This window comes from Penicillium diatomitis, assembly GCF_028827545.1.
Source record: "Penicillium diatomitis strain IBT 30728 chromosome Unknown utg000002l_segment0_segment0, whole genome shotgun sequence".
In the NCBI taxonomy this organism is placed as follows: Eukaryota; Fungi; Ascomycota; class Eurotiomycetes; order Eurotiales; family Aspergillaceae; genus Penicillium; species Penicillium diatomitis.
Window position 1 is genome coordinate 1,724,885 of NW_026623174.1, and position 12,822 is coordinate 1,737,706.

At 52.1% G+C, this 12,822-nt stretch overlaps 4 protein-coding genes across 4 annotated transcripts; 1 reads left to right on the forward strand and 3 right to left on the reverse strand.

Moving 5' to 3' along the window:
- Positions 1-109: 109 nt before the first annotated feature.
- Positions 110-1,592, reverse strand: N7539_001720 (putative monooxygenase; the record flags this gene model as incomplete). The annotated part of the gene is made up of 5 exons (XM_056931323.1): positions 110-247; positions 308-497; positions 569-617; positions 677-738; positions 802-1,592. 5 exons carry the CDS (start codon positions 1,590-1,592, stop codon positions 110-112), a joined length of 1,230 nt encoding a protein of 409 aa, XP_056793354.1.
- A 1,566-nt stretch (positions 1,593-3,158) lies between these two features.
- N7539_001721 (putative MFS transporter) lies at positions 3,159-5,081 on the forward strand (the record flags this gene model as incomplete). Its single annotated transcript, XM_056931324.1, has 6 exons — positions 3,159-3,179; positions 3,267-3,341; positions 3,409-3,661; positions 3,733-3,774; positions 3,848-4,322; positions 4,496-5,081. 6 exons carry the CDS (start codon positions 3,159-3,161, stop codon positions 5,079-5,081), a joined length of 1,452 nt encoding a protein of 483 aa, XP_056793355.1.
- Positions 5,082-6,276: 1,195 nt separating this feature from the next.
- N7539_001722 (FHA domain protein) lies at positions 6,277-8,325 on the reverse strand (the record flags this gene model as incomplete). The annotated part of the gene is made up of 4 exons (XM_056931325.1): positions 6,277-7,745; positions 7,813-7,948; positions 8,036-8,174; positions 8,231-8,325. 4 exons carry the CDS (start codon positions 8,323-8,325, stop codon positions 6,277-6,279), a joined length of 1,839 nt encoding a protein of 612 aa, XP_056793356.1.
- A 2,272-nt stretch (positions 8,326-10,597) lies between these two features.
- Positions 10,598-12,754, reverse strand: tom70 (putative mitochondrial outer membrane translocase receptor (TOM70); the record flags this gene model as incomplete). The annotated part of the gene is made up of 5 exons (XM_056931326.1): positions 10,598-10,842; positions 10,907-11,380; positions 11,449-12,220; positions 12,288-12,370; positions 12,439-12,754. The coding sequence occupies 5 exons, from the start codon at positions 12,752-12,754 to the stop codon at positions 10,598-10,600; spliced, it is 1,890 nt and encodes a 629-aa protein (XP_056793357.1).
- Between the last annotated feature and the right edge of the window lie 68 nt (positions 12,755-12,822).

Consider the following 12,822-nt stretch of genomic DNA (forward strand, 5'->3'; position numbering starts at 1 on the left):
TTCCGCAACTGCTTTCTCAACCTCTTTGTTCGCATCATATCCATACAACCATGGCTGCACCTCCGGACATGTCCTGCAAAGAAGGCTTTAGGTGAGACTACATCCAACGTCAGGGGACTTGAAAACGATTGAAAAAGACCCACCATCGACTTGGGAACGCGCCCTTTATTTCTTGTCCGAGTTGCGAACGGAATATTTGATCGCGTCGTACTTGCTCCTCTCCGTCAACCATGTGGAAGTCATGCCTCTGCCAGTGGACGTTCAGTATCATAGCGTCCCAGAACAGAAATTGAGAGTTTCCACTTACCTGCTTGAAGGTTTCTCGGACAATGGCCTCTCCTCTCGACTTGCGAAGACTTTCATACAGACGTAGAATACGCGGAAGCTGACTTTTGTTAGACATCCGCCCCAGCAATAGACCGAGCACGGCACCGTCTTCCAAGGAGGAGTTTGCCCCCTGAGCCAGATATGGAAGCATCGGATGGCATGCGTCGCCGCTGATCGAGAAACCCGGTGGTCAGTAGGCAAGTTGTTTGACAGAAAGTCGGATGCAGATTTCGGCGCTTACATGAAGACCAGATTTGATCGATCATTAACCCAATTCTCCATCTCGCCGTCTGGAAAGGTCGTTGGTCAACACTGGCACGTGCCTCGCCTGGGAGACTCTTCCACTTACGGTGCATGAGTTTCCACTTGTCGATTCTTCCACTTTTCACACAATCCAGGAATCTGTTGAGACTGAGAGGGTGGAAGAAGTCAGCGTAAAATGATTCTATGCTTCAGACCAGAGGCACAACGTACATTGGATCCCAGCCTACAAAAAGCTCTTTCATCTCATCAACCGAGCCTGCCTGTCGAGAAACACCTGGCGGCAGATTATCTGGAACGAGCAAGACGATGTTGTACATCTTCCCGCCACGCACGGAATATCCTACCGCATGAGCTCCAGGTCCAATCCAGAAGTGAACCTCGGGGTTCTCGACGAGGGCCTTGAGTTCCGGATCTTGAATCTGATCCGCGGAGAGGACAATTCGATACGCCAAATCCCCCGTGGGAAGAGGCTCATCCTTGTGGCCAACCAGAGCTTCTCGGCACCGAGACCACAGGCCGTCCGCGGCAACAATCAAGTCGCCTGTGAATTGGTGGCCTTTCTCCGAACAAACAGTCGTGGTCTCGAAATCAACCCGAGCGATTCTCTCGCCGAGGTGAAAAGTGACTCCCAGCTCCTGAGCCCTCTCAAATAGTGCTTGCTGCAGATCCACTCGGTGGAGGTCAATGAAAGGCGCATTGTACTTGGTTCGGATGCCCTTGTCGAATGCATCGTCGTGGGCCAGAATCTCGCCGGAATATCGGTGCACCGTCAACTTTGCGGGCTCGGCGGCGGCCTCCCACAAAGAGTCGCGCAGTTGCCATTGTTTGAGAAGACGAGAGGCATTGGGTGTGATTTGCAGGCCAGCTCCCACTTCTGCTAGCTCCGAAGCTTGTTCGATGACTTGCACGGTGTGGCCGGAGAGGGCAGTTGAGATTGCCGCCGCTATACCGCTGAGACCTGCGCCAACGATGACCACCCGCAGACGGACCTTTTCAGACATCTAGTTGAATGCTAGATTCAGTGATTCGAGCTGACAGAATTTGAATAAGAAGACATTTCGGTCGCTTACCTTGGAGGTATAGATTGAGCTGGCAAAAGTTTTCACAACCACTTCGAAATGCTGGCTACTTCAGTTCACTACCAGCACTCGACGGATGACACGTATTGTGCCTTTTGAAACAAGCTCGTAATAGAGGCGTTTCCAAGATTCCCACGGCACAATTTACTTGGACTAAGCCGTTATCTTCTTTTGCATGATCCACTCCTGCCCCCAGAGCTCGGGGCAAATGTTGTTGTTCCACGCTCGGGATTGCCGGTGGTCGGAAATTCCGACTCACAGTACGTGCTGCCTTCGAAGCTTTGTCTTGCAAGTTTCCTCGACGCTTCATGGACCTGGCCTAGATTTGATGCGCTGAAACAATCCGATTAGTCTTCCTAGGGTAAAAATCACTACCTTCAAGAATATCTCACATTCCACGAAAATAGAGGTAGGGTTTCCCCGCATTCTCTCGGGTGGCTTCCGAACGAAATAGTCACCAAGTCCATTTTGGCGCAGAGTGAAGCGAGAACTTTGCAAAATACGAACTACACCTCAGAGCCAAGCACTCATTGTATCCAAATTCGAGGAAAGACAGCACGCACTTCTTTCCACAGAGCAAGTGAGATCAGAAGATACAGTCGAATCATGAATTCGGAGAGCCATGATCACAACATCGAACGAGTCCGACCTCTGCGCAGGCGTCGGCCATGCTAATCAGATGACAATGTTTACGAATGTCACGAATACGGACAAGCGGGGATGTCGCAGATGGTCGCGCCTTCAATGGTGGACAATACCGACATGGCACATGCACGCAGCTCCAACCAAATTGCTAATCCATGCGGAGCTAATCCTGGATAATTCGATAGTGCTGTTTGCTTAGACGATCACTGGACGGGCAAAGCCGTGGAGAAGCCAGCGACGGTCTTACAAACCCTTATTGGATCGATCAGAAGCCAATTCCAGGTCAGATCCAGCAGTGTGCTTGACTCAGTGATCCAGTCGATCACTAGTTAGTAGATAAGTTACTACTATCTGATGTCCGTTACTGTCAAGTGGCGTTGAGAAGCGATGTGGACCCGAAATGCGTTCCGAACTCTCCAATTCTCCCCCACGGATGTCCCGAAGGGCTCTCCTCTCGAAGCCCCCGAGGGACCACGCCATGATGGCGAGCTCCATCGGACCCAGGCAATCTGATTCGACGCAGAAGAATTACGCGGGATTACAGTTTCAGAAACGGCTCTTTACAGCAAAGGGCGTCGGCAAATGACCTGGATAACCGTATCTACTAGACCGACTCAATGCTGAATGCACCGAAGCCGACTGGGAAGCATACCCGAGGGACTGCCTATATGAGGTGGATATTTCCAATATTTCCCCAGATTTCCTGGAAAAGTTCCACTTCCCCAGATCACTTCCCCAGACTGTACCCCAGCCAAAGGTGCCGTGACGGGGCTACTGGTGCTGGTAAATTGCCATAAACAGCACGATCTCCTTGGGGTAGAATAATCATCTCTACAAGTCATCATGGCAGCGGTGGATCCCAGGGTGAGCACTCTTTGACCTCTTCTACACAGCTTTCGAGATCTCTCATCCGTGGTGAATGCTTGAGTGCACACTGGCTGACTTGAGCAGCTCTTGCCGCAACGAGTTCGATATGCGGCTCTCCTCACCGTCAATGTGTACGTCTTCATGGGGAACATGTACGGAGTAAGTTGCACTATCGTCTGACTGAGGGCATCTACTGAATGCTAAGAATTGTTCACGGCCATCATAGTCGGGCATTACCACCGGATTTGAATCACTTGGGATGTATTTCCATGCTAGTAATGACCAACTGTCTGCCCTGGTCTCGTACTCGGTGCTAGCCATGGGTCTCGCCAATCTTCTGTGGATGCCTCTTGCACTGTGCTTTGGAAAACGCCCAGTTGTACTGTTCACTATGGTCATGTTCCTGTGTGGTCTCATCTGGAGCTCTGTCGCTCAGACTTATAACAGTCTGCTCGCGGCACGAGTCTTTGCCAGCTTTGGTAAGTGTTCCCATCGAGGCATTTCTATAATCATCTGGGAGCGGAGTACTCTGACACACCTTTGTATCTAGGTTATGGCGGTATCGAATCTCTTGGACCTAGCATCCTCGCGGGTAAGTCTGCATCTTCTCGCCGGTGGACAGGGGATGCACCCCTATTAGACAGACTTCTGACCAATTCTCAAAGACCTTTTCTTTGAGCGCAACTATGCCAGCGCCATGGCAGCATACGCGGCCTTCTTGTCTGGCGGGTCACAAATCGGACCCGTGATCGCAGGCTACCTGATCGGGGCTCGTGGCTGGCGTTGGTTCTTCATCCTCTGCGCTATACTCGCCGCGGTCAACCTCGTGACCACGTTCTTCATGCTTCCCGAAACGATCTACGAGCGGGATGAAGTCGACGACCATGAAGTCCACGAAGACGCAGAGAAAAACATCAAGAGCCATTTAGAAAGTGTTCAAAGCAGATCCCAGGCCGGAGACCGAGCGAAGATGAACTACGGCGATTATTTCAAGGGCCTCTTCACGATGGGCATCACCGAGGAGGCGAAGAAGAACGGCGTCGTGAAACACTTTTTCTATCTTCTGGTCCTTCCACTCCCGCTCCTGCTCGTACCAGGTGTTTTGATCGCTTCGATCATGTACGGTGTCATTCTTGGCGGGTAAGTCACTGTCCTGAGTCTTCGATGCAGAACGATCCCATGAGAGCAAACCTGCTATCTATCCAACCTCAACACGACCCGAGCCAAACCTCTCTCACTTCTTCTGCAAAAAGCCCTTACACTATGGATGGATGAATGATGCTCACAGCAAATGACTAATCATCACAATACAGAATCGTCACCATGTCCACCATCATCCCCGCCGTACTCTCTCCACCCCCCTACCTCTTCTCATCCGCCCAGCTCGGCCTCTTCATGCTAAGCAGTTTCATTGGAGTCGTCATCGCATGGCCCATCGCCGGCCCCTTGACCGATCTTCTCTCCCGCTGGATGCGCAAACGCAACAACAACATGCATAAGCCCGAGCACCGTATCCCCGCCCTCATCATCCCCTTCCTGATCTGTCCCATCGGCCTCGTCATCTTCGGCTTGGCATTCGCTCGACACGAGTCCTTCGTCACGGCAGCCGTTGGTCAGGCAATCTCCGCGGCGGGACTCACATTGGTTCCATCGGTGATGTTGTCGTATGTGGTCGATGCGTATCCGCGCGTGAGCGGAGAGGCGCTGGTTCTGGTCAATGCCTCGAAGAACGTGGTGGCATTTGGCTTGTCGAAGGGTGCATATGCATGGTTGGCCAAGGAGGGCATTGATAAGATGTTCTATGAGTTTGCGGGCATCCAGTGGGCGTGTATCTTTCTAGGCCTGCCCTTGTACTTTTTCGGGCCGACGCTGCGAGCTCGTGTCGACAGGTTGCTTTAGGCAGGTGCGGTCTGATCAAATGGGAAATGTCTTGTCTCCTCCAATTTCTTTTTTTTTGTTGTTTCGGAACATGCTTGGCATATTGAGCACCGCTCAATCGATCACTCCAGTCAGGCTTACATGGAGATGAATCAAGCTCGCGAGAATCGCGGTCGAGCCCCAGACGCTGGAGGTTCTGACCGACTCCCGAGCCCTGCTCTGGGTGCGCATCACAATGGTGGGCCACGCTAGGTAGTACGTCAAATGTAGAATTTGTCGAATCTTTCCACCAGTTAGTGATACCACGGAAGAGTTTCTCTACTGTGCAGTGTCGACCTGACTTCAGGTCGCACTTGGTATGCTGGGAGAGAAGAATGCAAAAAGTGGAGCAAGAGAGCGAGGACAAGGAAGAACCACAGTCGAAAATCATCATGTTCTGCTGGGGACTTTAAATCAAAAGATTCCAAAAGAAGACTTTCATCCAGATTTCCCTAGAGGGCCCCTAGAGGGCATCACAATTAGACGGTCATTCACGAACAAGGTAAAGGCTTCCCAAAGAAGTCCCTGCTGGCCGGTGTGGCCATCTTCGTCCACCGTACCGGCTAGACCACTGATGATTTCCACTTCCTCGGTAGTTAAGGTAAGCAACCCGCATCCATACGTCCATATAAGCAGACACAATCTGGAAGCGCCTGACTTCTTCCAATGTTATCCTTACTCATGCAACCTGACTCTACACAAGATGTGACATTTGAAGATTTCCATCAAGATAATGAGGCAATGAGTTATAAATAATTAAGCCAAGAGGTTTATTCATTCTTGAGGATCAATATGGGAAACAGCAGAAAGCCAAAGGCGAGAAGAGATATCATAAGCCAATAAAGAGCGCAAAAGCAACCACATCACCGGAAATGCGACCGTTAACGAGGGAACCAGGGTACAGAAAAACAAGCAGGCAAACTCGGAGGGATAGAAGAATTGGGAAAAGAAAGGGATATAAAACGAGAAAGAGCTATGGAAGTTCCAAAAACAGACCAACTCCGGCGAAACCCCTGGTCTCCGCCTCCGAGATCTCCGACCGAAGACGAATTCCCACAAACTCTCTGCGTGCGAATCAAACCAGGTTCCCCAAGGCAAGTCAAAAGAGAGGAGAATTGTATAATAGGGAAAACGATAAGGTGCCAGATTGAGGAGATTCAGTGGCTTGCAAAGACCACTACTGAAAATACTCCGCAGGGAGCGAGGCGAGCAGAGCAATCGTACCCAGGCCCCCAAGCAAAGCGCTTATAATAGCAGTAGCGGCGTAGGTACCAACGTGATGAGCTGATGGCTCGTGGTGAGCCTTGACCCTTTTCGATGGAGGCGGGCTGATAGCAGTCTCCGACAAAGCAGAAGTAATAGCTTCGGCCACCTGAGACGGAGAGGTGGATGCCAGGACTTGCTTCTCGATAGACAAGACCGTGGGCTCGGAGTCCTCGCCTGCTTTCAGCTCCATCTCGCATGCCTTCCGTTTCTGTGACGTTCTGCAGGAGCAAACAGTCTTCGGATCCGCGTCCGCAGGATCCTGATTCGAAGCTGGTCGCTGGGGGCTGGCGAATGGGCCATCTTGGTAAGCAGTCTGTACGTCGTCAATACTCAGACGTCCGAAATGCTGCGAGCCATCCTCGTCATCACGTTTGTACTCCAGCTTAGGGGTCACGGGAGTGAGGACCAAGTTCGGGTTTGGAAACACATATGAATCGATTTTGGACGTGTTCATGTGACCAGAGAGGTCTGACTCCGTGGCAGGCTGAGCGATCGATCCACCGAAAGGGATAGTGTGAGGAGCTTCCTTCAGAGGGTTCTGGGCCAATGTGGCATCACGAGTCAATACGGCTGGATCAACACAACCCCACTCGTTGTCGTTTCGGCTCGCCAGGGGGTTGCGCTTTAGGTAATCAATCAAAGAAGAGTGGTCGCTATCGTAGTCGTCCATCGAATCGCCATCCTCGCATTCCGAGTAATCAATCAAGGATTTCCCGTCTACCGAGCTCGAAGGAGAGCTCACGGAGGACTCCGTTCCATCAAAGTCAGCAGAGGAATCACTGTCTTTCCAGACCGAATCGTCAACCGGATGTGATTCATTTTCCTGTTGACGATGAGTTTCTCCGTCTCGGTTATCGTTGAGCTGATGGAAATGGTCAGCGTCCGTATGCGCGTCCGCTTTCTGTTGGGCGCTAAGCTTGCAGTTTCGTGCATACTGAGCTGCAGAAAAGGAATCTGGGAAGCGAATGGATGGGGAAAGCGCATCCTCCGAGACGGAGCTTGTGGATTCGGAATATGACGAGTGAGACTTTACATTTTTTTCGTCTTCGTCATCCGTCTGGAAGATTGAGGTGCAAATAGTGGCCGGAACACCGTCTCTCCCACCGAGACGGGAGGTCTCACTCATACTGTCACCTGCCACTTTGCTGCCGTCTTCCTCATCGTTCTCGTCATCCAGGTCATCGGGGACGCAGAAAGTGTTAGTCGATGTCATGGCAGATACCGAAATCGATGAAATCGACGTTAGCTCCGACTTGGTCTTGTCTGAATGAGGAGTCCGGTCTGCCTTCGATTCTTCAATCTTTGGGTTATGTGTGCCAGTGCCAGACTCGGGAAGGACCCAGGCCACATCGCAGCGGACACTCAGAGCCGGAAAATGCTCTGCAAGGTGTTGTCAGCCAGCCATTGATTGACAGCATTCATTCCTCCAAGAAAGATTATGACATACCATCACCACGATCTACATCAACGCCGAATCTCAATATGTCTCCACTCGATAACGGGGTGTCTTTACCGACAGCCAGCCTGGTGTCATTCAACCAGGTTCCGTGGGTAGATCCACAATCGCGAACGATGATCGTCTTCTGTAAGGAGAGAATGGCTCAGCCAAATTCTTCTTATTGGGCTTCCACAATATATATCAAATGATGCAACTGGGCACGAGATGATACCTCTCCTAGGGCCACCACTGCATGGTCACGGGACACCACTCGCGAGTCGAACCATCCGTTCTCAGAGGTTGGTGTCCGTTGCTTTCCCTCACGCTGGGAGGATCGGCCGATATCGATTTTGGGGTTCGAGGCAGAGAGACTAAGCGTCCGAATATGTGGGGTGTCAGGCAACAAAGGCCTCATGAGGCTCAGAACCACTGCCGGTGAGCAAATGACTCGATCAGCTTCAGTGCACCCAGGGCAGCTTTCTGCGGGTAGAGCAAACGACTCGCACCTTGAGCCTCGGGCATGATGACCGATGGTGGATTGGAGACCGGTGGAGACTTTCAGTGACACCAAACGAGCAGCCAGCTGGTCAAGCTGCAGGACTGGTGAAAGTCTAGGAGAGACAGAGAATTGTTAGGAATCGAGATGACTTCCCAACGGAGTAACGGCGGAGAAGGTGAGAGGTGAGGGATAAGAAACCATTCACTGAGAAGGTGAGGCCGCAGCAGCATCAGAGAAACGGGCAAGTTCAGCAGAAGGAACTTACCGTGGGGAACAACGTAGAGTGAGCTGAGAGCGACCTGGTTATCTCAGATTTGAGGAAGTGACAATCACCGTGAAATGTGAATGAGTCGCAGAAGGTGGCAGGGGAGGAACGGGTGGGCTGGATAGTTCCGAAGGGAAGAGGGGTAAGTAGATGATGATACCGGGCATCAGACTGCGCAGTCAAGCGAACCGCGGGTGTCAGCTTGACGCACTGGCTTCTCAGATTACGGGTTGGGTACCGAGAGCTTGACGATCCTTGGGCCAGCGGACATGCAACCACCTCGGTCGGTCTTTTGGGAGGGGAGGTCAGGATGGATCGAAAATGGGGATAGTCCGAAGGTAAGTCAGAAGTCTTTGAGTGAGCTCCGCCGAGACGAAACGCCTGAGGCTGGGGAGGATGATTCAGCTGTGTCCGATGGGAAGGGAAGGGAAGCCAGCGTATCTTGAACTAGTCACAACGATAGCAACCTTTCGCTCCGTTCGTATTGATTACTACACCGGTTGCCAAGTACTATATGTAAAAGGGCAAGGTACTCGGTACCGTACAACCTCGTAGCTAGTACCTACTACCCTGTCCTGAGTACACGGAGCCAGTACACCAGCAGCGCCTCTACCGACAGTACCAAGCACTGCGGCCGATTGTACATCGCTGCTGCACTACAAGCACCGCTGTAGTAAGGTCGACATCAACGTCGGTCAGTCTTTGGTTCGAAGTGGGGCAGTCTCTTGGTTTGTCGTCCGCCTCATAATCTTCAATCATGTGCCGAGTGTACCCAAGGACCCACTTCAACCGGGCCCCATAATGGACCTCCCGAATTAGTGAGTCGAGGAGGGTAGGTCCATGATGTAGAGTAGGGCCTCCGGAGCTGACACCACAAGAGCTTGAGAGTTGATATTGGCCGGACGGTATCTCCTGAAGCTGCATTACTACAGTACCTAATGACCGATAGGACTACTATAGTACTTATAGGTTACTACCAAGTTACTAACTACCTAGTGGTACCTGGCGTCATCTGACAGCATGTCAAACATCATCGTACTCTCATCTCATCGGTGGATCCCAGACTGGTCTCCTTATCACCAAGGCTTATCGGCTCATCGCGCTTGGACCTCCTGAAATCAGCCAAGTGGGGCCTGCCCCGGATTCTTTGATGATCCATCATCCGGGCCTTATCGTTCAAGCTTCTCGACTACTGTTCTTCCAGGAGTTATTAGTCGCAAAGCATCTGACTAGTATCTCGGTGCCTGGAGAATGGGATATCTGAGTGGCACTATGGGTTCAGAGTTCTAGTCTTGGTGACAACTGGAGATGGACCTAAGTGAAAGACAGCCAACTTCTGGTAGTCTGATCCTCACCTACGCAGTGGGCAGTGGGCACTGGGCACACCTATTCGCGTCTGACCTTAAATTGTGCTTCACCGCCTACTAGCTAGTGCCTACACGATCATGCGATCCATACTACCAGTAAAAGTTGTAAAAGAGTATCCTCATACACGATCTTTTATTTCGGTGTCAACAACATCAAGAGGCACTTTAACAAGACATCAAATTTCACCATCTATAGTACACAGATTACTCGGAACAGAGACTGAACCCCATGCAACCAGAACGTGATCCGCATCCCCGTGCCGGTCTGACACCGCGCGCCCTCAACTTCATCCATGCCAGGGCTGCGCAACCCCTCGCTCCACCGAAAGCAGAAGGTCTGGAGATCACCGTGAATCGAGCCGGAGAAGACCAAGAACAATAAGAAAATAAAATACCACAGGGACCACAAGGGGTAGTAAATACAAGAGCACGAAAAGAAGCACCCGGCAGAACCATCCGGCCCGATGGGGCTATCGAGTGAACGGAAGGTTCGGGCAGTGTGAAGAGAACAAGAGGTGATGTGCACTGGACCCCTGATCTAGCAGGTCGCGAACGGAGAGCAGAAGAGTGGGGGAGGAACAAAGGTAAGGATGCAGAGCAGTGAGCTTAGAAAGGGCCACCAAAAAGTAAAAAGAACACGCCATCTCACTCGGTCGAAGGTCTTTACATGCCGGGGGGACCACCCATGGCACCCATGGCGGTGAGACGAGCGGCCAATTGAGGATACTTCTCTTGAACCTCCAGTTGGGTACGGGTGGCCTCGGCGTATGAGATAGCATTGACAATCTCAGCCTCGGTACGAGCAAGCTCGGCAGCACGCTCAAAGTACTTGAGCGCCTGCGAAACCTTGCCCTGCTGCAAGAGCAGCTGGGCCATTGTGCCGACGGCGATATCACACTCGGGATCGACTAGAAATAGGAATAAGTATGCACGTTCACAAGGTTCTGAGAAGCATTCGAGAGGGAGACTCACTGATGAGAGCCTTTTGGCAGAGGTTCTCGGCCTCCTGGAAATCTTGCTTCCATTGGAAGAGAGCCAGGGCCTTGTTGATGAGGGGCAGGACATTGATGCCCATGGGCTTGCTCAGCTTCTCCATTTCGACCGCCTTGTCGAACTTTTCGATGGCCTCGGAATAGTTTTGTTGATCGAGCAGCAGCTCGCCGTAGTAGTTGTAAACGTCGGGGACCTCTTCAAAGTTCTTCACCGTACGACGGAAAGTGGCCATGGCTGAAGCAACGGAGCCCATCTTATACTGAGTCACGCCAAGCTGAATATGGGAGTAGATGAAAGATCGGTCGAGGTCGATGGACTTTTGGTAGTCCTTGGCGGCCTCAGAGAATTCGCCAAGAATGAAGTGCAACTGCGCACGATGATAGTAGATGTCGGGGTCGTCCTTGTTGTGGGAAATAGCCGTTTCAAAATCATCCGCGGCAGCATCCTTGTTACCTGACAAACAAAGGGAAGTTCTCATTAGCACACAGAGCATTGCCGCGGGACACATGTCAGCTACTCACCAAGTTCAAGGTGCAGACTAGCACGCTTGATGTAACTTTGCACCAGGGATGGATCGAGCTCAATGCTCTTGTGCAAGCCTTCCAATGCACCCGGGGCGTTACCGCCGAGATATGTGAAGGTGGCCTTCATGTTGAGAGCCAAAGCCTCGAACTCGCCGAGGTCACCGGCCTCCAAAGCCTGATCGAACGCCGCGGCGGCCTCTTCATACCCATCGCCGGTCTTCTTGCTCATAGCAATCAGACCCTTGCGCAGGAGACCCTTGCCAGAGTCCTCGCTCAGCTCAACGGATTCCTGGAGACCCTCGGGGAGCTCCTGAGGACGGAAGCTCTGCAAGTAGTTCGAGACGAAGGTGGCACTAGGCAGCTTCTTGGTACGGGCCTCGAGAATGGTCTTGCTCTTCTGCTCAGCAACCTTCTTCAGAAGGCGCTCAAGAGCGTTACGGCTGACGTCGTTGGAGAACCCATCAATGATGCAGCTAGCGGTGAAATCGAGAAGGGCTTCACTGAACTTGCCGAGATGCTCGTAGGCGATGGCTCGACGGTTAAGAGCCTTCACGTACTCGCTGTCCATGGCAAGGGCGGCGCTGGTGTCCTCGACGACTTTCTCCCACTCGGATAGGACATTGTAGCAGGCAGCGCGGTTGGAATAGAAGACAGGGTCAGGCTTGCAAATAATGGCCTTGCCGTACAGCTCAATGGCGCTATTGTAGTCCTTGGAGCCATAAGCCTTGTTACCGGCTGCCTTCAGCTTAGCGGCGTACTCCTTCCGAGTCTGGCACGATCATGATCAGCAACGATTTAGCAGGGCGAGAGAATCATGAGGGAACAGCGCGTCATACCTCCTCGGAAAGCTGACCGACAGTCGCCTCATCGACGTCGGGAATCTCCTCGGATGGCTCTTCAGCCTTCTTTGCCGTGGGCTCTGTGAAAGTGTCAGATGTATGCACATGCCACTGGTGCGGTCCAAAGCCAAAGTATTGCGGTGCTGACCTTCTTCGACGGAAACAGTCTTGGTTTTCTTCTCCTCCTCCGCCTTCTTCTTTTCCTTTCGTCGCTGATTCTTGCTCTTCTTGGGCACCGCAGGTGTTGATGATGCGCTGGACTTGTTGGAGTCGGAGAGGTAGTAGACGACACCAGCGCCGGTCACAACGACTGCAACGCCGGCAATGGTGTAGACAACTGCTTTGTGCTCGGAGACCCAGTTGGAGATGCGATCCCAGACCGACGTTGTAGTGGACTCGGGAAGCTTCGATGTGTCCAGTACCACGTTCTGGGTGGGCATGGGGAAGGGAGACTGGCTGGCCATGATGTATTAGAGAAACCGGACGCGGCGATCAAAGCTGTAAGTCCTGTTCTGGGGCTCTGGTCAGCACG